General features: G+C 35.9%; 1 protein-coding gene across 1 annotated transcript; it reads left to right on the top strand.

Annotated features, from left to right (window-relative positions):
* The first annotated feature begins 257 nt into the window (after positions 1 to 257).
* On the top strand, positions 258 to 23,639 carry LOC105222074 (homeotic protein deformed). The gene is made up of 5 exons (XM_011199259.3): positions 258 to 1,717; positions 4,062 to 4,162; positions 4,239 to 4,416; positions 20,445 to 20,842; positions 22,394 to 23,639. The coding sequence occupies exons 1-5, from the start codon at positions 1,012 to 1,014 to the stop codon at positions 22,784 to 22,786; spliced, it is 1,776 nt and encodes a 591-aa protein (XP_011197561.2). The 5' UTR covers positions 258 to 1,011; the 3' UTR covers positions 22,787 to 23,639.

Raw genomic sequence — 23,639 nt, 5'->3', positions numbered from 1 at the left:
ATTCGCAGTTTCATTCGCACATCGCTTGCTTGCCCGTTTCCACCACCGAGTTACTCTTATTGCCGCGTCATGGTGGTGGAAAAAATGGCGTACATATACAATGCCAACAACAGCAATGCGAACAATAGCACAGCTATGGCTTCTCCTATGCGGACAGTTACATATGTGTGGGCAGAACCATAGCGTTTAATTCGAGTCGCTCACACCGCCGCACAGTGCGCTACCCTTGAATGTTTGTGAGTGTGTTTTTTGTGTGTGGAAACCAGAAAATCGGGTTTTACGGCAAAATTTTAATGTGCGTCGAACGAAGTCGGACTGCTGTAGACACAAATACTGTTGGACAGCAACGAATAAGCCCAAACGGCTGACTGAATGACGGACAAGGGGAACAGGTTCGCTGGTCGTCGAGTCGCTGCGAGTCATACACAACAAAAGAACGGCTCGTCATGAACAGACCGAACGGAACGTAGGAATCGGACCGTACGCGCATTTGAAAGCGGGCTTTTAAGTTTGGTCGCCAACCGCGACTCTTGAAATATATTTGGTTTATTTAACAAAAATTGGAATTTGCTCTTGAGTGCGAGTTGTATATCGCCGACGCGCCTAAACGAAAATATACTAAATGTAATTACGAATATATGAGAATATACATTTCCGTGCGCGTTGCAAAATAATGTAAAGTGAATCGTGGAAAAGTGAAAAAAGTGTGTGGGAAGAAGAAAAATTCTAATAGAAAAGAATTAAGGTGAATTAAATACTCAGTGATAAATTTATAACAAAAAAAAAATATTTTAAACCACAAAATCTTTGAAGAAATGAAAAAAATATTTATTCTTTAAAAAGTGTGTTGTGTAATTGTTTAAAAAAAATTCTGAACTAACATAAAAAAACAAAACAATTCAGTATCTACAAGTTAATGTCCCTTCATCAATAAAAAAAACACAGGCCCTTTAATTAAGTCTCAGACAAATTAGAAAACATAAAAATTATTGTGTAGTCCCTTGTGTCACTATGAGCTCATTTCTAATGGGTTACCCACACGCGCCGCATCACGTTCAAAGCCCCATGGGTATGGGTAATGGCTTAGACCCGAAATTTCCTCCCGTTGCCGATGACTATCATCATTATAATGGCCACTATTCCATGACGGCAACGACGGGACATATGTCGGGCATGGGTGCGACCATGGGCGGCGGTATGCCACCCAGTATGCCGACGCATCCTCATGCCACGCACCCTGCCGACATGGTCAATGATTACATGGCAGCCGCTGTCCACCATTCTGCCGCTAATCATCATCCGCCGCACCCGCATGCACATACAAATAGCGCGCTCTCAGGTCACCATCACAATAACGGTTATACGAATTATGCGCCTACACCCACTCATCATCACCACCAAAGTCTCGGTTACTATGGCCATCATGCGGCTGCGATGCATACCGGTCCGCCGGAATTCATATCGGCTGGAGCGGTGCACTCGGAACCTATAACACCGTTGGGTAATGGTGTCTATCCACCGCCGGTAAATACACCGAACGGTATAAGCGCTTCACTCACCTCAAATGGATATTATAATGGTTATTATGGTACAAATGGCAGTGTCGGCAGCGCTCATTCGCAAGGTCACTCGCCACACTCGCAAATGATGGATATGCCCCTGCAATGCTCTTCGACGGAACCGCCGTCCAACACGGCACTGGGATTGCAGGAACTAGGTAAGCACATGTGGTAGACAAGTTTTGTTTCTGAACTTAAAGAAAAATGTAGTTAAATGAGATGAGGAGAGTATGTTTCCTGAAAGTCAAAAATGGCAGCAAAGCTGTACATAAAAGTTCTTCAAATGTCTCAGCGCAGAAGTAATACATATGTATAGGAATCGAGAGAAATTTTTGGTTTGAGCCATTTTCGTTGAGATAATAAAAGGTATGAGAAGTAAATAAATTCAATTATGTATAAGTTCGGAGGTTTACCGTTTGGTATGACGAGCGCTTTAATAATTTCTAATTTTATATTTGAAGACATTTTAAAACATAATTTGTATTTCCTTACTTATGTCGACGAGTCTACAAAAGGAAGTTTAGAATACATGAATTTTCTACTCAATAAGGCTTCTTTGAGTAACTAAGAGAAAAACTCTACTTTTTGCCGCCATTAATAGGCACACAGTGCGATTCCGTAGTCTTGCCAAACTACTAACCTAGTTTTTTGAGATTATTCGATCTTTGGCTCTATCTCACAGTACTCTTAAGGGATTATGGTTTCGAATATTTTTGCTTATATATGTCTAATGAAGATATCTCTGATAATACTTACCAAATACCAAAATTTGAGGTTGATCCGGCAAATGGTTTCGGAGATATGAATATATGATTTCAGTATGAATTCGTGACCTTATTGTTATCTGATCCCAACAATTTTAAACGCGATTCGCTGTTTTCAGAATCGTTGATGACTTCCTTTTTAAAATGGCTGGACAGATCAACTTGAAATATTCAAACAATCTTCTAAATATTTGAGAAGATCGAGGAAGAATGATTTTTAGTAACAATTCAGAATTTTGAGCAACTCCTTAGTGAAAAGTTTTTTTTCAAAAAAAACATTTGTTTTTGAGAAACCGCCATTTCTGGAAATTTTGACTAGTCCTTCAATCATCAGATGTAATAATCTATAGTAATTGTGGTTTTCTTTTGATTTTTTGGTTTAAGTTTAATTTTAAGCAAAAGCATTTTCTCGTGCTCACTTTTTTATTTTTGAAGGAAAAAATATTTGGTAGAAAAAAAAAGTATTTTAGAAAGAAAAACAATTTTTTTGGTATATACAATATATTTTTGTGGCAGAAAATAAAAGCTTTTGTTAGAAAAAATGTTTCCGGGAGAATGTTTTTAGTTAAAAGAAATGCGTTCGGTTGACAAAAAAATTCCATACAAAAATCTTTTTTGGTCGAAAAAAAAAATTTTTTTGGTCGAAAAAAATTGTTTTGGGTAGAAAACTGAAAATAAGATTTTTAGCGGACAAATTTACAAAAAAATGATAATATCACTGAAAATTTCGCAACTAATTTTTTCAGATAGTTATAATCGATAAAAAAACCTTCGTCCAAGTTTTTAAAAATTGTGTCTCAAAGGCCTATGTAAAATTTCATGCAGATCGGTTGAGTAGTTCTCGAGCAACCTTGCCAACCGACTTCAAAAACCCACTTTCGAGAACAACGAGCTTAAAAATGGCGCAATTGGCCTAGTCCGCTTCGAGCCTCGAGTTCTCAAGGCAGTATCTGAGAAACTTTTACTCAGATCAATTTGAAAATTTAGCACAACATTCTAGAGGTGCTGTAGAATTGAAACAAAATAAAAAATATCCAGTTTTTTTAAACCCGTAAACCCATGTAACACCGTATGTTTGTCTCTTCTTTTCTTCTCTATTAATATAAATCATAACCTTTAACTTTCAGTCTAACATATCAAGACAAATTTCATCATAAGTTCTTTTATACGCTGGGAATATTCTTTCTTCAAATTTAAAAAAATAAATCTTATTATTTTTGTCAGGCTATAGATTTATAATAAGGCGTAAACCCATTAAGATATATTTTTATTTTTCTAAAGCGAATGCAATTGTCTTAATTTTGAAATTTATAATTGATATAAGAAAAATTGTTAAGGTTTCTTTAAAAAATTTAAAAAAATCAAGATTTTTCTTCTTTTTATTGGGGTGACACTTCTTACGCGGTCTTTTCATTAGGAGAGATTTTTTACGTGGCGAGACAAACCCAGCGCACAAACGGTGGAGAGATCAAGAATACTCTCCATAAAACCTCATAACCATATAATTTTTGCATTTGCGAGCGCTTTGCTTTTGGCCAGTTCTTCAATCTCATACTTAAGTTCAAGATCTTTCTTCTCTTCCCCCATTGGCGTAGCCAACCTCTTATGCGGTTATAGTCAAAAGAGCACAACATCCTCGGATGAGCGTATATCTTTAGAATATATATTTTTTTCATATTGCTGTACAAAGCATAGATTGAATGAAATAAATTTGACGACTAATAGTGTTTCCTTAAAGGTCTCAAATTGGAAAAGCGCATCGAGGAAGCAGCACCCGCCGGACAACAACTACAGGAATTGGGCATGCGGTTACGCTGTGATGATACTGGATCGGAAAATGTTAGTATTTAAAACAAGTTTGCATTAAATTTTATTTAATTAGATGATTAATTGTGGCTAATTTGCATATTTTAAGGATGATATGTTGGAAGAGGATCGTCTTATGTTAGACAGATCGCCGGACGAGTTGGGCTCAAATGGAAATGATGATGATTTGGGCGATTCGGACACAGACGACGACCTAATGGGCGAAACAACAGATGGCGAAAGAATCATATATCCGTGGATGAAGAAAATACATGTGGCGGGCGTTGGTGAGTGCTTAAAAGAAAACCCTATACTAAATGCAACCGAATAGTTCCACTACTAAATGTCTAAAGGGCGCTAAAGATGGAATTAAAACTTCATTAACTAAAAACTAAGTGACACTTTTAAGAGTCATTAATCAAACATATGCACGTTCAAAGTGTTATTAAAATAGATCAAGTGCCGAAACAGCACTTCAAGCTCCGAAGTGTGTGTGCGTGTAGTACGGTGGCACGAGTGTCTTTCGTCACTTGCAATCCAAATTCGAGTTATTCGTCGCTTAAATGAGATTTCAAACTATAAATAATAATAATTGTGTTCCACTTAATTACCTGCAGTTACCACGCTTGAGTAACAAGAGAGAGAGACCGAGATTTTCAATATCATTTTATTATGACATGCCGCACTAATTGTTTGTTTAAAATATGGTAAATGACTCCCGTGGGATAGCAACATGCTTAAACGCTGGCCAACATCACACTAAGACACATCACAGACGCCTCTATTAATAATTCAATTACATGTATATTCAAAAATATTTTTGAGTTGAAGTGTAGCTCATTTTTAACAAAGCGTACAGCGTCAGCGTCAGCGTGGAATGTGGGTTCTTGAACTTGCACTGTGTGTTGGCCGGCTAAGCAGCGAAAGAGTCAAATGCTCAAATGTCAAATGATTCAGATAGTTTTCGGAGTCAGCGCCAGTCTCAGCGCAGAGCGATAATCAGGTTCCTATAACGCACACATACCTATATAAACGCTCATGAGGTATGCATGTACTATGGACACGAGTCGATGATAAATGTCACAACATTAACATCGAATGACACGGCTCATCCGTCACTCGGTCGGTGTCATCGCCGCTTGTGCGCGATTGTGGCACTGTGCGTTGCATTAGTTCGACAGTAGTTGCCAGCGTGTTACTGCAAAGTTGTTGTACGAAATTTGTTGTGTGCCAGAAGGCATTCAAGTATTTATCTCCTTCAAACGGTTGCTGGTTGTTCTCTGGAGGGCATTCATCGCTTATTACTTGTTGAACATTCATTTGATATTCATCATCAGCATAATCGGCTGCTCATTGACGTTTCATCTCAGATAGTAGTGAAAGTTTGCTGCGGCAAGGTGTAAAACCGATGTTGTGGGGGCCCAGTGCTTTAAAGTTGGTGTGGTGGGGAAAAATAAAATATCAAAATATCAGTAGCCAAATTTAAGTTTTATGTGACAAAATTGAGGAATATAATAGTTTTCGTACAATTTAATAGTTGTCTAAAAAGCATTCTTTTGAAAAAATATGAAATTAGTACATCAATATTGTTCTTCAATATGGTATACATATCTTTTGGCCAGCTGTGCTAGCCTAATTAGTTAGTGTTGTAATGCATAATACTTAAGTATCGGTTTTTATGTCCAAAAATAATAGCTGAGCGCCATGTCAACACATATGCGAAGACAAACCTCCTTAATGCTTTTAGCTAAACATGTGGCTATAAAGACTGTAATAAGGAACATATTTGAGTTGTGACACTATTCATTCCGTTTCTGCCTGTGCCTCAAATGCAATTATCTGCTGGCTACTAGAACATGCTCCCGTCGACGAAAATACCACATAATAACATTTATACTTACATATACTATATGTATATATATGTACATATGTATATTTATGTGTATTCCCCAATGCACTTTTTCTTGATCATCGGCCTATCCACAAACTAGAAAGCCATTAACGAAATGCGTTGAAGAATTAATTACATTGCGTGTTAAAAGATAAAGAATGAGTAAAAAACACATTTATAGCACTCTTCTTTATGTTTCCCGCACACAAGCTTGGTAGCGCCTCAACTATAAAAGCGTAATATCGGTTAACATACATATTACCGGCTTCTTTTAACACATTTGTCTAATCGATACAATGATCATACGAAATAATCGTTTTTATAGTTTTTTTGTGTTGTTATTAGTAATACACATTTTCCTTAAAATTATCAACAAAAATTAATAAAATGAACATTTTTTTTTTTCGCTGAACGTTAAGGTATTTTTTCTAAAGAAATAATTTTATCTAACACAATCTGCCTTAAGAGAGAGTTTTTATTATATACCATAATCAAAACTTGAACTGGACTTACAAAAGTCCTGAGTTGTATTGCCAAATATCTCTTTAGGGAGTTTTATTCGATGTTATTTTTGCAAAAAATTCAGGTCTTTTCGTACTAGTATAACGTAGGCACGGCTATAACCGGGTAAGGGTAAGGGGTGTTTACGCCTATGAAGAAGAATAGCATAGATGCTGAGATCCTCTGTTTTATCTCTGATGCTAAAACTATGCCATTCAAGCACTGTTTCCTTAAAGTTTTTGATGTTAGCCTCATTACCAGAGGTGGATGGACAACTCACATAAGGCAAGTTTTGGATGACTTTACGCTCTTCACTGAATGTGTCGTGTTACTGAAATATTTTTATTGATGATAAGGTAGACTACCCAAATCATTTCTGTAATATTTTCAACGATTTCGTAGACGTGAGTAAGTTAGAAAGAAAAACTTCAAGAATTTATCTTTGTTAAATTTTTTTCCATGGTGAAATCAGCCACACAAACTTTTCGTGTCGTAAACAAACAACTGTTTAACATACGAGTACAATAGTTAACAAATGAAGATCAAAATCACTTGGATATAAAAGTTTGTACCAATCTAGGAAACAATTTTTGATAGATTTGGCTTTCTCGTTCGGTTTATATGAAGGTCAAGTCAGAGTCAAATTTGATCTTCACAGTATCTCACACACTAAAACACTGAACTGATATCTACCGAACTTACTTAGAATAAGTTGCCCTATCTTCCCCTCATACAGAGTGTAAAATAGTGAAATCGGATAAACACACCTTCCATATAACGGCTATATTAAAAAGTACCAAAAGTGCGATAACTCGTACTTCAGAAATATTAACTTTTTTCGTCAGCCAATATGGCTTGGAAGGGCTTAATGGGACACGTAGTATGATCCAAATTTAGAAGAAAATTATATCTCACGTATCGAGCAATTATAACATTGGTGCAGAACATCATCCCGGCATTCTTACCTAATACTGTGAAAAGAGACAGCTCGCCGCTACCATATACATATGTATACATATGTATGTACTTTCGAAATAACAATATTTTAAATTTCATGTGTTTCTTTGACTTTATTGTATAAAAATCAATTGCCAACGAATTTATCGGAATAAAATGTTGAACAAATGGTGCCCTTAGGGTACAGGGTTTGTCCGGGAAATAATGGTATTTGATTGCGTTTATTAAAAAAAAAAAATTATTGAACCAATCGTTGCATTCTTTAAAAACTTTAAAAGTTGGCTTCTACTGCGTCCATGCCATGCCAGCGCGATTTCCAAGCATTGAAGGCATCATGGAAGGCATTTACCGGAATAGCCTTGAGAGCCGAGGTGCGTGCTGCTTGGATCCCCGCTGTCGTCTCAAAATGCTTGCCTTTCATCAGCCGTTTCAGGCAAGGAAACAAAAAAATGTTCGGGGCCACATCTGGGTTGTAAGGTGGCTGCGGAAGAGTTGAGATGTCTTGGTTAGGTAGCTGTTCACAAGAAAGGCGGTATGAGTCGAGGCGTTGTCGTGGTGCAACTTCCAATCGGCTGCAATGTCTTGTCGGACCCGATTGACCCTTCGTTTGAGCCTCTTAAGGACTTCCACGTAAAACTTGGCGATCTGGGCAGTTAAACGAATACTTCGTCGTCGGTGTGAGTTCAAAGTTTTGTGTTCACGATTTTAGATAATTTAGATTGGTAGATTTACCGAGTTTTACACAGAATTTAATAGGGTACCTCTGCTCTAACGAACGCTGAATTTTCGACTTGCACCACTCACAGAAACACGTCGCGCGAAAATGTTTGTCCCGACTCTCCAGGTGCTCAGAGGCAACTCGTTCGTTAGCTAGGAACGCCCTTTATCGAATACAGTCGGTGCGCGCACGCCCCGAAGGTACAGTCGTGGCGAAAGAAAATCAGTCCTATTACTTTCCGGACAAACTCTGTATGCCATTTCGCACCTAAAAATTTCCAAAACCGAATATGTGCCTATTACTGTCTTTTTACAGAAAATATTCTTCAATACCAGAGATATTTTAAGAAACTTAATATATACTCTTTCACCGACAATAATGTGTTCTTGTATTACCTGATAATATTCCTTCGACTTTTATCTTTCAAAATTGCGAGGGTATAAAATGGTCGGTTACACCCGAACCTATGCTTCACAATTTGTTTTAATAACCTTTCTTGAATACAAAGAAAGTGTTTAAAGAAACTTTTTTTAATCTGTTGTGTTAATGCACTATTCGATTGTCACTTACTCTATTTCCAATCCATTTCTTCAGATAATGCACTAAACCGATAGAATCGAAGTAATCAAATAAAACTTATTCAATGAGCATAAATACATAAAGAACAGTTGAAGGAAATAATATGAAAATAAATAAATAAAAATTTGGGTAGCAATTTCTTTCAACACGATCGTATATAGTTATTATACATTAAAAATAAATAATATGTCTACAAAGGTGGGAAGCCAATTAAATTCTGAAGTATCACAGCGTTGGTAGGGATTTCCATTATTTGGAAGTCGGTCGAGAACTTGGTAACAAATGTTATGTTATGGAATTCTTATTTAAAATTGTACTTATACTTTAGTGCATCGTATGCAAGTATCAAAGTGCATCAAATAAAAAAAGTCTGAATATTCATACATTTATACAAATTTTTTCAAAACTGCCATGAAAAAACGCTCATCTAAAGAGAATAAACATGAAATACGTACATTCCTCTACACAACCGCCCATAAAAATCTATAAAATGACTTAGAGATGTTTTCAATGTGGCGCTAAGAAAAAATCACAAATCACAAATCGCAAAATTACGAAATAACAACAACAGCCGTAGAAAAAATTCAAAGCACAAGTTCAATATTAGGTTTTAACACGGGCGAATTCAATAAATCTCTGGTCATGCGAGTACACAGCCTTGTAAGCGCGTTTCAATGGCAAATAAGCATTCGCTACAGTACGCGCTCCGCCGGCTGCCCCTGATGAGTTTCCCAAATGCGGCGCAGAGACAAGGCGTGCGCGCGCAGTCACTTGATGACTTGCGAAAAATCACATCCACCGCTCCAAGGAGATGCAGGCGGCGCACAGATGCCGCGAATATGTTCAACACAGACGGTTATGAATTGTAAAATCGAAATACATACAACACGAAAATGTTGAACAGAAAAAAAAACACTGCAAAACAGCAGCAGAAACAAAACCAAAAACTCGACATAACAAGCAACAAACACCGTCATCGTCATCGCCAGCATCCACAAATCAGCAACAACACAACAGCATAACAGCACAACGGCGCAATATCGACAATGTCGAGAATGACGGAGTTGAATTTGAAAAGTTCGCTTTTATATGACAGATGAGGCACGAATACTCAGTTTCGATGAAAACAGCAGTGCCAGACAAACGAATTGACAAAGAGACAAATACATCAATCGCATTGGCGACGCATTCAACATCGAATCAACGGCAAATTAAAACTGCCTCACTTTTACTGCTCTCTCCCTTGCTCCTGCACGGTCAAACAGTAAAAGCTCCAAAGCAAACAAAAAACTGCACATCTCGGCCTTGGTCGTACCTCGCAGCTTAATTAGCGCTCTTTCGGCCGACACACCACAATCAGTACTCATCGCCATTACAAAAGCGAACAAATAAACAACGTTTTAATATCGCACTCCCTTTATCGGTTCGTTTTTTTTTTTGTATTAAACTGTTGGCTTTGGTTCTTTAACGCTTTGCGTCAATTAAAGTAACCATTATTATATGATTTGCAGCCTAACTTGTACTAAAATAAAATCTTAACAACTCGTAAGGTGGTCCACTTCATTTATAACGACTAAAAGCCACAGTTTTTTTTTTTATTTTTTTATTGTGTTAGGAAAATGTTAGAATAATAGTTATCGAAAGGAAAAGCTGAAAATCTGAGTTTGATTTCAGCCGGTGGTTTAATTCCCAATTGCGCCAAAGCGGCTCACTTTATGTTTTGAATTAAGTTCGCATTATAACGACTTTCAAGGTCACTTGCAGCTTTTGTATTCGTTCCTTGCTTGCGCGGCAAATGCGTGATCGTTAGTCGGCTTTGTTCGCTTTCGTTGGTCAATAAGCTTTATTATTATTTTTTTTCACAGTTCGCATCAAGTCTCCATTGTTCAATGGTTTACTAGGAGTTTACAACAGCTGTTTGACTACGCTGGTATTTAGAAATAAACTTCCTGTAGTAAAATACTAGATATATAAATTTATTATGTTTGTATTAAATATGCCACTGATTTAGTTATAAAGGGTGATCCATTTCGAGGTTCCCTACCTTTTAAAAGAAAAACCCAGTCACTTCAAATTTAATGGGGAATGTTTATTATCATTCGAAAGAACATTCTTTGGCATTTATTTTTTGAGGATTATCTCTTTTAAATGTTGTCCACGGCTAAGTGTCAGATAGTTCAACCTTTGTTGATGTCATGTTTTGCTCCAAGGCCTGAATCGAAGCCGAATTGTCCGCATAAACTTCAGAATTTACATATCTTTACAGGAAAAAGTCTAATGGCGTGATATCACACGATCTTCGTGGCCAATTGACCGGTCCAAAACGTGAAATTATCTGCTCATCGAAGTGTTTTTTGAATAAATGCATTTATTGATTCGATGTGTTGTTCGAACCAAATATCGCCGAGATCACGAGCTTCAATTTTAGATATAAAATAGTCGGTTATCTTAGTGCGATATCGCTGTAGTCGCTGTAGACGGTTACGTCTCACCGGCATCATTTTGAAGAAATATGTACCGATAATTTCATCGGCCCACAAACTACACCAAACCGTTGTTTTTGTGGCAAAATAGCAGCTCTTGGATCTGCTCAGGTTGCTCTTCGCCCAAATGCTGCAAAAAAATTTGTCGAATCGTCTCTGCACGGTCTTCTTGTATACTCTCACCTCCGGCTGCTATATTTTCTTCACATCTGGACGTGGACTATTGGGTCAAATACTATCCAATAATGAATGCTGGGTCTCAAGATGGGTGATGGTGTTGCGAATAATACGCTCAGTAGGCGGCTTATGATAACAATAAGTTGAGAGAAATACGTGAAACATATTACTTACAGAACGCAAATTTTCGTACGATTTGCAAACGCAGTTCAGGCATAAGTCTTTCCATGATGAAATGCCAAACAAAATTACATGGCACTTTGACACAATTGATGCGTGATCTGTCGCATCGCAGATAAAATTCCCTTCACAAAAAAAAAGTTGCATAAATAAACCGCATATTGATCGATTAGTAGTTGTTCGGAGAATATGTCGCTGCCTGGGACAATATTCTATGCCAAAATTTGTAAAAAATGCTTGTATCTTGTCAAATAAAAATTTTTCCATATCGTTCAGTTTGTATGGCAGTTATATGTATGTATATTATATTTGTTGGATCTGAACAATTTCTGTGGAGATTGTAGCGATGCCTAAATGAAAAGTTTTCCGTAGAATGCCTTGAGTTTGTTCGTTTAGTTTATAAAGTTGCTATATGTGGTATTGGTGGTTCCAATATATGAATAGCTTCTTGGGAAAAACGGATGTTTTCAAACTTCAGATGGATATCTTGAAATTTGCGGAACTAAATTGCGTTTATACAGATAGTCGTATAGGCGGACGTGGCTAAATCAATTTAGTTTACACTTATGCTTTTTGTTGAGTCGGTTTGATTTTTGGTTAGAAGTAGAAAAAGAAGTCCTTCAAAAAAATCGCCCCCTATAAATTCAACATGTAAGCTTAAGAAAATCTTCATTTATAATGTATGGTTCAACGACCGTATATATTCCTCCAAATTAACAAAGTATTAAGGGGTTAGGGGTAGTTAGAATTTTCAAAAATTTAATTTTTTTTTGCATTTTCGTTATCTTAAAAATATTCCCTGAAAATTTCACGTTGATCCAATAATTAGTTTTTGAGTTATTCGAGAAATAAGAAAGAGAGCTCGAGCACTTCAAAGCCCTAGTGTCAAACTTTAAACGCGTTATTCTCAAAACTTTGGTTTTAGAATCGGAGACAACTGTAACTCGAAAGCCGTTCAGTAGATTTTAATGAAATTTATACAGCTTTTAGAATACATAATAAACTCGAGCCTGATCTAAGGATTTTTATTTTTTTGAAAATTTCGATTTTTTAAGACCAATTAACCATTGATTTTTTCGAAAAAATTTAGAAAAAAATTTGCTTTGGCCGCCATTTTGTTAATTTTGAAAAAAAAAATAAAATCCTTCGATCAGGCCCGAGATTATCTATTTATAAAACTAATTTTTTCTGTCCGATTGTTTTTAGATGAATCTCCAAGGACTTATGCTTGTCACCGCAAGTACCTTTTCTTGGAACAGGGTCAACACAAACAACTATAACTTTGGAAATTAGATTTTTTGTTTGAAATTTTCGTGACTTCAAGTCAACACATCCTATAATAATGCCATATTACTACTTTTGTAAAATAACATTATTTAGTAGCAAAAAAAAAATACTGAAAACTCTCATTTTTTCGTACCTCTGACTACCCCTAACCTCTTAACTCTCACATAGATTACTATGTATAAATTATAGCATTTAATTCTATTTGTGCGAATTTGGGGAAGATTAATTCAACCCACATGTGTATAGTTATTATTTTATTCAATTAAACGTAGGTATGTTTGTATGCCAGTTCACTTTGAAGTGTTCATTCATAAAAAAATTTAATACCCACACACAAAACAGCAATCAAACTACGTGCTAAACAAAAAACATAACAATCCAGTTGAACAACATTTGAACGAACCTAGCGTGTTTCGTTTGAAGACTGAACTTATTAATTTCTTATATTTATATATTTTATATTCAAATTATGATGTTTTAGATGTTTTGGAAAGAGGTAAAATTTGACTAGCGTCATCACTTCATAGCAAGATTTTCCCCGTTTCTAGTAAGGGCTCGAAACAATTCGTAGAAACTTCTTCTAGAAGGTCACATACTCTCTTATTGATTTCTACCGCCGTAAGGAGTGTCAGCTCTGAAGTCTCAATACTTATGTTTGACAAAAGTGCTTCAAACAGAATGAATATTCAAAATTAATATTAACTTTTCAAAATCGCTTTAAGAATAAAATTGCTATAAGAATATAGTTTTGTCAGGCAAATAAAATAGTTATATAGACTCAGTGTAAAAATCCTACGCTGACAGTATAACCTGTAAATATTATTCCTCTACTATACAAGTAACCTTAATTTAAGTTTTAGTTGTTTCCACTTGCGTGTAACTTTAATTTCAGAGTTGTCTGCTATGTGCCGCGCTCAACAACTAAGCGTTTTTAGTGATAGCGTATAAAACATAGCTCATGCGTTCACGGTATCTAATTTAAAATATTTTCCTTACTTTAATACATTACGCGGCGTGAGTTAGAGTGGGCTGGTCGCCACGAACGAGTAACGCTTGTTCGTATTATGAATTTGCTATGAGCTCATATTTATTTTAAGCAACAAATTGCAAGTCATGTGACAAGCTGCTGATGCAGCTCCCGCTGTTGTTGAAATGTTGACTTGCTTTTTCCATAAAACATGTGAAACATGTGCATATGTACATACATGCCTCCCTCAAATATTGTGAACCTACAGACATTGTTTAATATTTTCTTAAAACACACACTTTGGTAAGACTTGTTAAATTGTTTTAAATTTGGAGTGTTGAAAACTAAATAAAAGAATATCTATAGTTCTTTGGCGAAGTGAAATAAAGGGAATCATAAGAAATATGGAGAAGTGATGATAAAGGTTATATATACATTTAACCAACATTGGTGAAAAGATTTAAATTTTAAGTTTTCACTAATAGAAAATGCATCAAAGGGAATGGTCTGGGATGTAGTTGACTTTAGTTAGATTTAAAATTTTGTGTATTACCCCAAAAGAGTTGTTAGCGGTGTAGCTGTTACCAGATCTATGAAAAATGATTTAAAACTTAAATTATCTGACTTTGAGGCTAACAAAAAATAGTTTACATACCTTGCATAGACTTTTTGGCCCCTAATAATGCCAGATGTTAACATTAATTTGAGCTGAACAGCAGCACTTCAATGCTTTCTGCGAACCTTAAAAGAGACTTGATATCTAATTTTGGTACTTCATCTAGTTCCCAGAACTGCGAAGCTGCTAGATATCTAAGAGGAGTTCTAGATAAAGCTGGATAGAAGCAGAGTAGGCTGATAGCGTCTCTGTCATGATTACTTCCTCGCAAGGTGTTACTAATGCTAATATCGACGCGTAAGTTTTGACCCTTCACAAAAAAAGTTCCATAAAAGAACTTAATTTTGCTCGGTTTTGGACATTATTCTATGAAAAATTTCGTAGAAATATATTATAGCTGTTGGATCTAAACAATTTCTGCGGATATTGAAGCGATGTCATAATGAAAAGTTTTCCATAAAATGCCTTGAGTTTGATCGTTTAGTTTGTATGGGAGCTATATGCGATATTTTGATAGGGTCATCAGACTCTCAACCGTCCTGCAGTCTTTTTGAGACCGTGTGAGAGCCTTTGTACACAATATTATAGTAATGCGTCAGTCGGCACTTTCCGACTTTTTCGATAACCAAACGGATGCCAGTTTTGGCAACCCCATCAGTTTTTTCATTTCCCTGAAAGCCCTTGTAGTCTGGAACCCAATATATACTCATACATATGCAGCCACTTTCTGGCAACCACTATATTACTGCCTTTCTGCTTCTAAGGATAGTCTCTGAAGTAATACGATGTAAGATTATTGCCTTACCTGTCGTTTGGTTTTTGACGTACATAAGTATATTCATTATATCGGTTATAATTCACTAGAAAAAATACTATCCTCCTTTAACTCAAGTTTTTCAACCAACATTTCCTCTAACAACAAGCTTGATTAAAGCAAATTTTCTGATGCCTCATATTAGAGCTAAGCTCACTAATCATTTAGCCTTATTTAGGAAAAAAGCTGAAAAGAACAAATTATTAAAGTATTCTGAGAGACTGTCTTCTACTACCGACATCATTTCCTATGGAGAGATTCTTCTTTTTCACTGACGTAGACACCACACGCGGTTATAGCCCAGGTAACAACACCAAGGCTGTTTGTACCTTTCCTATGGTGCGATTTCAACTTTTAATTGCGAAATATAAGAATAATCTTTAAAAATTTAAAAAAATTAAAAGAAACGATGTGTTCTGAGTAAAATTGAACTCCCGAATCTTATTTCTTCTTTTTCATTAAATTAATTTTTTAATTCTAATAGTACTGTTCCCAAATGCAAAAACAAAAACTTACAGAAACATTAGCAGTCTGAAAATAAAACGAAAGTTCAGCTTTCGTAAATTTATGTGAAAACATGATTCTGTGCCATCTGTCAATCAATACAGTTCAGTTACAGAATAGCCTACGGATAAATACCCTCCAGACATTGATCGATTACAAAATTTAGAGAAATTGGCATAAACATTGAAGATTATTTAAATTTGAATGAAGAAAGATCGAAACAAAAATTTAATTCATAATGAAATTTAATCTTTCCCTTCATTAACTAATTAGCACTAAACATAACAGTACATAAATATTAATGAAGATTAAAATTCAAGCCGATCTCTTATGGCTATTATCTACACAAGATCGTATTGCAGTAATTTTATGCAAATTCAATAATAATATGTGCTAATTTCCTAAACGCTCCGTTACTTTTATACAAAGAGTCACAATGGTGGTCCAGCGTAAATTCAGAAGCCTGACAAAAACGCGTAAAAAGTAAAAATAATCAGTAAATTACATATTAAAGTGTTGTCGCGATAATTAATCATATTTTATGAAATACACTCGCTTCCATGTGCCACCGATCAAACGAGAAGCAGCCGTGTTGCGGATGGGTGTGAAGGAAAACAATAATTAAAGGTTGTCGTTCATTACAATCAAGCGACGGAAGTAACAATGTTATCGGCGACTGTTGGCCGGTGGTCGACGTCGTTCGACGTTTGCGTATGCCCAGTTGCCGGTGCAGCGCAACGATTCTAAGCTGTTTACACGCACTCGTTGTCGATTTTGTCGAATCTACACATACCGCAGTCGAATTGTCGTCAAACGGCAAGGTAAAACTGATCGCGTTCGGATTAAAAAGATAAACGAAATTAACTCCGAGCAGTCTAATAAGCCGGCAACATGGTTTGAACATTCAAATAGCAAAGCGAAAGAAGCGAAGCAAAGCAACAAAACAACAAAGAGGCAAGTGACAATGAAACCGGCGCACTTTTTTCGGATTTCTACTTACTTCACCTACATATCGTATAAAGTACGAGTATGTACCATACATATGTATGCAACCGCGCATGCGTTGGCTGCAGTAGTGTCTTTCAAAAGCGTTAAGTCATAATTGTGCGATCAATCATGCATAAATTGTGAGGAAAACAAACACGCCGACAACAGCGAGAAACATCAGCCGATCAGCCGGCGAAGACGTACTACAAGTTTCAATTCTGGAAAATTGGTGAATGGAGTGAAGCCGAAAATTGGCCCATATCAGCAAGTCCATTGTCTTCGTTTCACCCGAAGACTTTGCCACATGCTATGGTAATTGCCTTTTGATGTTTTCGTTACGGTGCTTTTATTTTTACAAAGTTCCATCACAATTGCTACTTGTTTCTTACTTTTTCATGTACATATGTATGAACATACGTATAGTACATATGAATATTATGTATTTATGTATAAATGAGAAGATGGTTGCTTCAAAACCGCACCGATTTATATGGTAAATCGTCGAAAGCTTATTTATTTTGGGTAGTCGAAAAAGTTTTTTCGTATTTCTAATCAATTTTCAACTTATTTTTTTTTATGTGATTAGTAGCACTGGAGATATACGACTGCAACGACATCTATGGACAAAATACGAAAAGACTTTTTCGACTACCCCATTTGAGAGACTCTAAATCGGTAATATCTCAACAAATTTCCACGATAACAGCTTCATGGAACCTTAAAGCGTTGATCTCTCAACAAAATTCCTCTAGAACATCTTTTTGAGAGACGCTGAAGCGTTGATCTCTCAGGAAAATGCCTCGAGAATTTTGAATCCATCAGTTAATGTGCCCCTCATAAGTTGTCAAACATGTTTTAAAAGATGAGACCGATTTTTATTCCAAAACAATATTCAAATCAGACAGTTCTTATGTAATTTTATGAAACTAGAACTGGTAATATGTACCTAGTTACCTATTTTTGCGTTGAAAGCAAACAAAATTGGAAAAAAATGTAAGTAAACTTTTTTTGTTTTCTTATTTAATGCTTTAACCCTCACATTATATAACTTACAAGATATTACGATAACCTCAAGCAAACAGAATTATACCTATACTTACTATGTATGGTATATAAGTATGCAGTTAGTTGCTTCCATAGCTTGATTGGCCCTCGTTTCTTTATTTAAGTTGTATCATCCCAATGATACGGCATTTTACGTGTAATAAATTGGCCTCTTTTTTGTTGCCACATTAAGCATGCAATCAACACTCTCCGTCTGCTTAAGAAATCGAGACAATGACTACGCATTTGGGGGATAGCAGTTGGTTAGGCTGATGTCGGGTTGCCATCCGTCATCAAGAATTGCATTCATTGGCATTGTTGGTATGTGAAATGATACGCAGTTATCGTACAACAACATTTGGCACTTTTGCTGTTGTGTATTATTGATTTTTTCTTCGTGTAACCCCATTCTGTTATAAAAGAAAAAGCAAAGGAATTTTCGCTAAATCAAAACGGAAACAAAAAAATCTTACTTACTCTTCACAGGAGCATATAAATGGGGTTTCCGGGTAAAAAACAGGTTTTTTTAATTTTATTTCTCATATAAAAAATAAAATATTTTATTAATATTTATAGTTACAAACATACACTATTAACAAAAAAATTCTGAAATTTTTGGAAAAAAATATTTTTAACTCGGCCATTGCGACGCTGGTGCCCACTTTGAAAAAAGATCCGCCGCTTTGGCAGGATAACTCTTTACAGGAGCATCTAAAGTGAAAAAATACGTATTTCGGTTAAAACCTCAAATAAGAACTTGGTCGAAGGAAATAATTGAAAATTAGATTTTTGGAAGACATTTTTACAAAAAAATTAAAATTTCGAAATTTTTCTCCAAAAAGTTGTAATCGAAAATAAAATTCTTCATCCAAGTCTTAGAATTGTATCTCAAAGGCCTGTGTAAAATTTTATGAAGATCGGTTGATTAGCTAGCCTCGAGCGCACAAGTTCACAAGGCTGTATATCCGAAACTATTACTCGGATCAACATGAAAATTTAGGATAATATTCTAGAGGTGTTGGAGAATTTAATAAGACAATAAAAAGTAGTTTTTCACATAAAGGTACTGAGTTTGATCGGTCAGCTGTATGGCAATAAACGCTATAGTAGGTCCATCTCTTCAATTCTCATTCGGGAGTTATAGCAGTGCTTTGTATAAAAACCCACCGCAAATATTGTAAAAAATTTTTAGTATTCATTAATGAGAAATAATTATTATCCTGCCGAATTTAGTAATAGTAGACGAGAGGATTTGAATGAAGTAAATTAGGCCTACTTCCTCATTTTTTAAATAGCAAACTGATCCAAGCCCTTGAAAAACATAACAGTTAGCTAGTTATGTAATAATAATTTTTCGTGCGAAACAACAATGGAAATGGCCTTGGCCTCATAAGGTTTTTTTATTTATTGCGAAATTTGGAAACTAAGAGATGGCTATCTTACAATCCCTTATACAGTTATATAAAAACCCGGCTGTCACCCGCTATTCCTCTATTAATCTTCAATGTTATTCCCAATTGGGCATTCGGCTGTCTTTACGTCTTATTTACACATTTACTTGTTTTACTGAGCGAAAATAAAGCTTTCATTGAAATTGTTTATCGGATTGTAAAACCAATCAATTACAAAGCCATTTACAATGTTTGTTACGAAGCAGTAAATGAGGGAAAGAACAATAGAAATATAAAAATATTGAAAAGACTCTCCAAAAGACAAATATATTTCACTTTAGCACAAGTCATATTTCACGTTAAGTTAATATATTTTTCAATGATTGTCTCAACTGCAAATAAACTTACAATTGCGCAAGTAAATTCATGTGTATAGTATGTTTGTATGTATGTAAGTCTACTTTTTGTGTTGAAGAAAGTTCTTTTGCGCTGCGGCAGCAGGTGCTGGCAATTCTTGTGAAACTTACACAATTTTCTTGAGCCCACCGTTTGAGAAAAGGGTTGATTTTTCTTGTTGCCTCGCGAAAGTAACCAACTGCTTACTGCTAACCGTTGCCCTTGAGGGAAAGTCTCTTTTAAGTTATACACTTAGTTATCAGTTATTGTCCGTTTTTTCCTCGTGCACTTCACAATTTTGATGTTGATTAATTGTACTGTCGCCTAACAACACGCTTCACACTGGCCTTTGCCCCGTCAAAGAGTGACAGCGACTGCGACAGACGCATCAGTTGCCACACCTTTTGCATACGAATGCACAACTGTGTTCGTTTTCCGACAAAGTTAAATTAAAAATTTCCACCAAAGTCAAGGAGTCAGTACGAATTTGGCTGAAGTTTGATTAAATGCGCGAACATTTGGCACAAATGCCGTACTCGGCTGAAGTGGGGGGATGGAGGGCAGTACATAACGATTAGCTGTCAGTTTACCATAATTTGGTGGCTTCAAGTTTTGGCTCAACGATAAAAGCGCAAAACGGTTAATTAAGTGGCACAAAATGAACTTGAAGCTGAAGCTTTCTAATCATAAACTTCAAGTTTTAAGTTTTTATAGAGAAAATAATATAGGAATATTTGAAATTACTCAGCTTGAAATTTGTAATTTCATATTCTATTAAAAAAAAAATTCCTCATAATTAAATTGCAACCATTTTTATTTTCAGCAAATGGCTCCTATCAGCCGGGCATGGAGCCGAAACGCCAACGCACTGCTTACACCCGCCACCAGATACTCGAATTGGAGAAGGAATTTCACTACAATCGTTATCTCACACGACGAAGACGCATCGAAATCGCACATACACTCGTGTTATCGGAGCGACAAATCAAAATCTGGTTCCAAAATCGACGCATGAAATGGAAAAAAGATAATAAATTGCCCAACACGAAGAATGTGCGCAAGAAGACAGTCGACGCGAATGGAAATCCAACACCGGTAGCGCCGAAGAAGCCGAAGAGAGTGAGTGCAAAGAAGCAAGCGCAGCAACAACAACAACAGCAGCAGCAACAATTGCAGCAGAGTAGTCAGCAACAAACACAACAACCTCCAGTAATAAATGAGGTAAATTTGAAACTAACTTTATAAGAAGGATGTATGTAGATATGTGTTTACCATACACCTACACTATTGATATTTCTACTAGTACATTTGTATACTTTCTCGATTTGTATCCGTGAAATCGAACACTTTCAATATAATTTGAAATATTTATATGAAAGTTGAAGTGTCGATCCCAGACATATCGAAATGTCTTTCAAGATTTATTAAGTTATCTTAAATCTGGGAGAATCTCACATAACCCCTCTCCCCAACATTTATGAACGTAGAATAATATAAAATTAGACGATTGTTATCTTACGATAGTCAAACTTCGATTACCTGACTTTGATTCTGATTTTTATTCGATCGAGGTCTGTTAACTTATATTCTTCCACATCCTAAACAAAAACCGAAGGATGATCAAGATTAAAATCGGATTTCGGGTGCACGGTTATCGTCTAATTTGCATGATATTCTCTTAGAATCAGTCAACTCGGGCCGCAAATTTTTATTTAACTAAAGGGTGATCTATTTCGAGGTTCCCTATATTTTTAAAGAAAAAAATACAGAATTTTCAAATGTAATGGAGAATGTTTATTATCAGTTGAAAGAACATTCTTTGGCATTTACTTTTCGAAGATTATTTCTTTCAAATGTTGGCCGCGGCCACTTCTCAGATGGTTCATCCGTAAGTCAGTCTGCTCAACCAAGTGTTCTCTCAATAAATCCATTGAATGATGAGATGTGTGGAAAGTGGCCTCGTCTTGTTGAAACTAAATGTTGTCGAGATCACGAGCTTCAATTTTAGGGATCAAGTAGTCGGTTACCATGGCGCGATGAAGAAATATAGACCAATGATTCCACCGGCTAACAATCCACAGTCTCTTCAGGTTCCAAATGTGGAAATTTTGCGTGTTTACATACCCATTGATCCAGAAATGGGTCTCATTGCTGAACTTGGCTCGAAAGTCGTTGAATTTTTTTGGAACATTTCAAGAGGCCATAGAGCGAAGCAATGTCACCTGGGAAGGTCGTGCGGCTTCAGTTCTTGTATTGTCAGCTGTATTTTGTACGCTTTTAATTTGAGATCTCGACCTAAATTGAGCCTAGTCGTTCCATACGTCAGTCTGAGTTGCTGCGAATAACATTACAGCCTGGCACGACTCAAGCGTGTTCGGTCAAAAGAAGGCCATTGAAAAAAGGAACTTTACTTAAATCACCAGTTATGTATGAAATATTGAGACTAAAATTAGCTCATGTAGAGCTTTTGATATTTGATATTTAACATTATTTTAGGAAAATCGGTTCACTCGGCCTTCGTGTAGCGAACATAATGGTTATATGGTCAATATGTACATAAATTTGTAATCCACATATTAGCCTCAGATATTTTGCACCCGATTTTTAACATAAAAAGATGCCTATTTATTGGAATGGTCGACTATAGGACCATGTAGTTGCTGTAACAAATTAACATTCGATGCTGTCGAAACTAACACTTTTTTTTGTATTTCTTTCAATGACTTCACTCATATTAATCATAATTTCCTCTCTTTCATTATTTCATTTCAGTGCTTGCGAACGGATAGTTTGGAAAGCATAGGTGATGTCAACACGTCGCTGGCGAATACACCGTATATGCCTATCGCCAGTGATCCAACGAACATGCTTAACGCTGCAGCGCTGCACCAGCATCCATGCAATAACAGCAGTAACAACGGAAGTGGCGGCTACACAGGATCTCAACAACAACAGCAACAACAAATGCCAAATAGTCATACGAATGGTGGCATTAACGGTGTACCTGGCAGCTTGCAGGCAAACAACAACAACAATCAAATGCATGCGAACCTTCTTCCCGCCAATCAGCACACACACACGTCCCTGCCGCCGCCAACGCAGCAACCGGACATGATGGCGAATCTGCAACACATAAAACAGGACTATGATCTAACCACGCTGTAGAAATTGCGCATATGGGACAGACGCACGGCCTAGGGTTCTTAAAGTATAGACAAATTAATTAATTTCATACAAATGAGTCTTGAATTACATTTGCCTGCACTTTTAGTCTTTCCAATGTCATTTGTGCAGCTAACTACCATAACTGTAAACGTACGAGTTTTATGAGTTCGCACTTATTACATTTCAGGTGTCAAATTTTTATAATTTGGTGGGCAATAAACAGTTATCTTATTTATTTAGGCAACATTCTTGTTATTTACTTATAAAAAACTGGCAGTGGAAATTTGTATTGTATTTTTCTCCCATTACACCTTATGAGCATAAACACGCTAAAATGAGAGCGTGAGCGCAAACTATATTTACCTTAACCTCAAGAATCTTATTATTATGCTTTTTTCTTCAAAAAGACATAATTAAGTAGCTTTTCAAATTGCCATTTTCAATGATGGTCAATAACAGATTCGGAAAATGCAGTGAATTAGTTAAGTTGAAAAACTAATGTACATACATATATGCTATAAATGCTAGTACATATGTGCATATGTGTATATGTGAACAAAGTGTTTTTGTACAGTCTGTACATATACATACATAAGTAGTGATTTAAACTGTAGATATTACTGTATTTACAAATGGCTTATGTAATTATATACATATGTACGCATATATTAAGTAATGGTATTGATAAAATTCTATAATTCTTGTCGAAAGAAATAATATCAGTACATTTAATTAAATACATAGTTATAGCGTATATATAAGTAATTATACATAGTTGTAATTTAAAATATGTTTTATTTAACTTTATTATTATAATGTTTAAGAAGATTGTACACAAAATTATAGACAATAT

This window comes from Bactrocera dorsalis, chromosome 2 (assembly GCF_023373825.1).
Source record: "Bactrocera dorsalis isolate Fly_Bdor chromosome 2, ASM2337382v1, whole genome shotgun sequence".
NCBI classification, from domain to species: Eukaryota; Metazoa; Arthropoda; class Insecta; order Diptera; family Tephritidae; genus Bactrocera; species Bactrocera dorsalis.
The sequence above is the reverse complement of the archived record's forward strand: the minus strand, read 5'-3'. Positions and strand labels throughout refer to the sequence as shown.